The sequence below is a fragment of the Austrofundulus limnaeus genome, unplaced genomic scaffold (genome assembly GCF_001266775.1).
Source record: "Austrofundulus limnaeus strain Quisiro unplaced genomic scaffold, Austrofundulus_limnaeus-1.0 Scaffold247, whole genome shotgun sequence".
NCBI classification, from domain to species: domain Eukaryota; kingdom Metazoa; phylum Chordata; class Actinopteri; order Cyprinodontiformes; family Rivulidae; genus Austrofundulus; species Austrofundulus limnaeus.
This window is the reverse complement of record NW_013952649.1, coordinates 48,237-50,365: the sequence shown is the minus strand read 5'-3', so window position 1 is coordinate 50,365 and position 2,129 is coordinate 48,237. Positions and strand designations below refer to the sequence as shown.

Below are 2,129 nucleotides of genomic sequence, written 5' to 3'. Positions count from 1 at the left end.
AATCTAAAGTTGAAGGGGAAGCCTTTAAATATTAAAGGTGTGGTCTTTAATTCGGCTTCGACAATGTGACTTTTTATTAAGTAAGTAATTAGTAAGTGGACTGCTCATGCGAACAACTGATTGTCGAGATGGCAGCTAATGCTAACTGACGGAGCGTTGCGGAAATAAAACGCCCTACTATTTATATAAATGATATTTACTCACCGTCGAGTAACAGATTGTCTGAGGAGGTGGAGTCTGTTAACTTGTTCTCATCAGGAAGTTATACCAGGCGTCAATGAATCCCAACCTGGTGAGTATKGCAGCGGCCACATTAGCGGCGCTATTATCGCAGATACAACATCAAGTTCAGATGGTACTTAACAACTCACCGCAGATCCTCAGGTTTTAGGGATGAATTGGTTCATTGATGAGTCGAGTTGGAGATTTGAGATTGTTTTATTAACAATCGACGCCACAACCAACAGTGAGCAGCAGCACMGTGGAAACCCRGAAATACACAYTMGGGTCCCAGCGGTTAAAGGGACGGCTTAAAGGGAAGGTGGTTGGGGCGTGGCGGTCACAGGGGTTACATACACCTTCTGAACACAAGAAGTAAAATATTTTGTTTTGTGTTTTTTTACAGGGACTTACCATTAAGAAAATGCTTGAGTGTCCCCCCACTGCCCTCAGAAACTCACGCCCCCACACAGAGTGACTTCCTTCCAGCTATGTCCTCCCTCGATCTTCACAACAACTACTGGGAGATTCCCAAAGCTGTGTCCTCCCCTCCTCTCATGGCCCCCACCTCCCCACAACAAGTCTGCTTTTTCGTTGGCTCACAGGAGGAACCTCAGAGTCCTGCTGAGSCAGAAAGCAGCTCTGGACCTGCACTTTGACAAGGATCTGGTACCTGCACTTCTCTCTGAGGGAGCCTCAGGTAGACTGAGAGCATCGTGCTGCTCCAGGTTTATGTTCATGAGCAATCAGGAGCACATCAGGAAATGTTCCATGACTTGTTTCTAATGTACAGAAAGAAAACATGTCTAGTTGTTTTCAGACGAACCTACCTGCCTGTTAGTTGTAAATTCGCACATATTTAATATATTTTGAAATACAGCCATCAGTCATATCTGTTCACATTGTTCTGTCTCTCAGTCAAGATGTTTTGCAGTGATGTGACGCCTGCAGGTGTCTCATGGTGGACATTTGACAAGTTTGTCAATAAGTCTCATTTAAGCCAACTAAATCTTTTATTAAGATGCTTCTTCAAATTAGAGTAAATTCAGTCCTTTTCCTTCTGCTGGACCTGTCACACTTACAGAACAAAAGCTCCCAGTTACAKATACTATAAAATACTATCAGTCAGCTAATGTTGATATAAAATACTGTTTTCCAACCAGAAAACATCAGAAAAGCATTATTTGTTTGTTATTTTCAAGGTTTGAGCTGTGTTTCATTTGCTTCAGAATCAGTCAGACTTGTTTGTTGCTGTTCTGATCTAGGGAACTAATATCAGAGACCTTTTTAATTAAGCCCACTCTACAAAACTCTRCAAGTGAAAGAGGGCAGACTTTCTTTTTCCAATGACTGTGGATGATATTGTCTGTCACCTTCTGTGCCAAAGTTTAAGCAAAGATGCATCATGATCTGTTAAGTGCTCAGTGTGTTGGAAGTAACTCTCCTCCAATTTACACTGCGTCCGCTCTGCTTTGATCTCTGCAGCAAACACACACCCATTAATCAACGAGAGCATTTACACTGCATCCGCACACCAAAATTAGATTAAAATCCTATTTTTGCTGTGAGCACAACACCCTGATTTTTAAACAATTCACCAAAGGCAGACTAATTTTATCGAAATCCTAGCTACATTAACAAATATATGGGTATATTTATTAGGGGTGTAAGAAAATATCGATACACTGAAATATCGCGATACTTCATTTCCCAATACTGTATCGATTTTCCAAAGCCCTGTATCGATTTTTTTTATTAAGACTTAAAACGTCAACTTTCCTGCCAGCCGTTCATTTTTATATTGTAGTTCAGCCTCTGACCATTAGTTGGCAGCACTGAGCCAGCCATTTGGCTCCTCTACCTCTTGAGCGCCAGAGAGTAAGAGAGCATTAGCATTGTGAGTAAACATT

General features: G+C 41.5%; 1 protein-coding gene across 1 annotated transcript in view; it reads left to right on the top strand.

The window, feature by feature from the left end:
* Positions 1-1,111, top strand: part of pnpla3 (patatin-like phospholipase domain containing 3) — a gene marked incomplete in the record, with an annotated part of 19,321 nt that extends 18,210 nt beyond the window's left edge. Inside the window, 1 exon segment of the mRNA XM_014020286.1 lies at positions 626-1,111. Within this exon segment, the coding sequence (XP_013875740.1) occupies positions 626-878 (253 nt within the window).
* Positions 1,112-2,129: the final 1,018 nt, after the last annotated feature.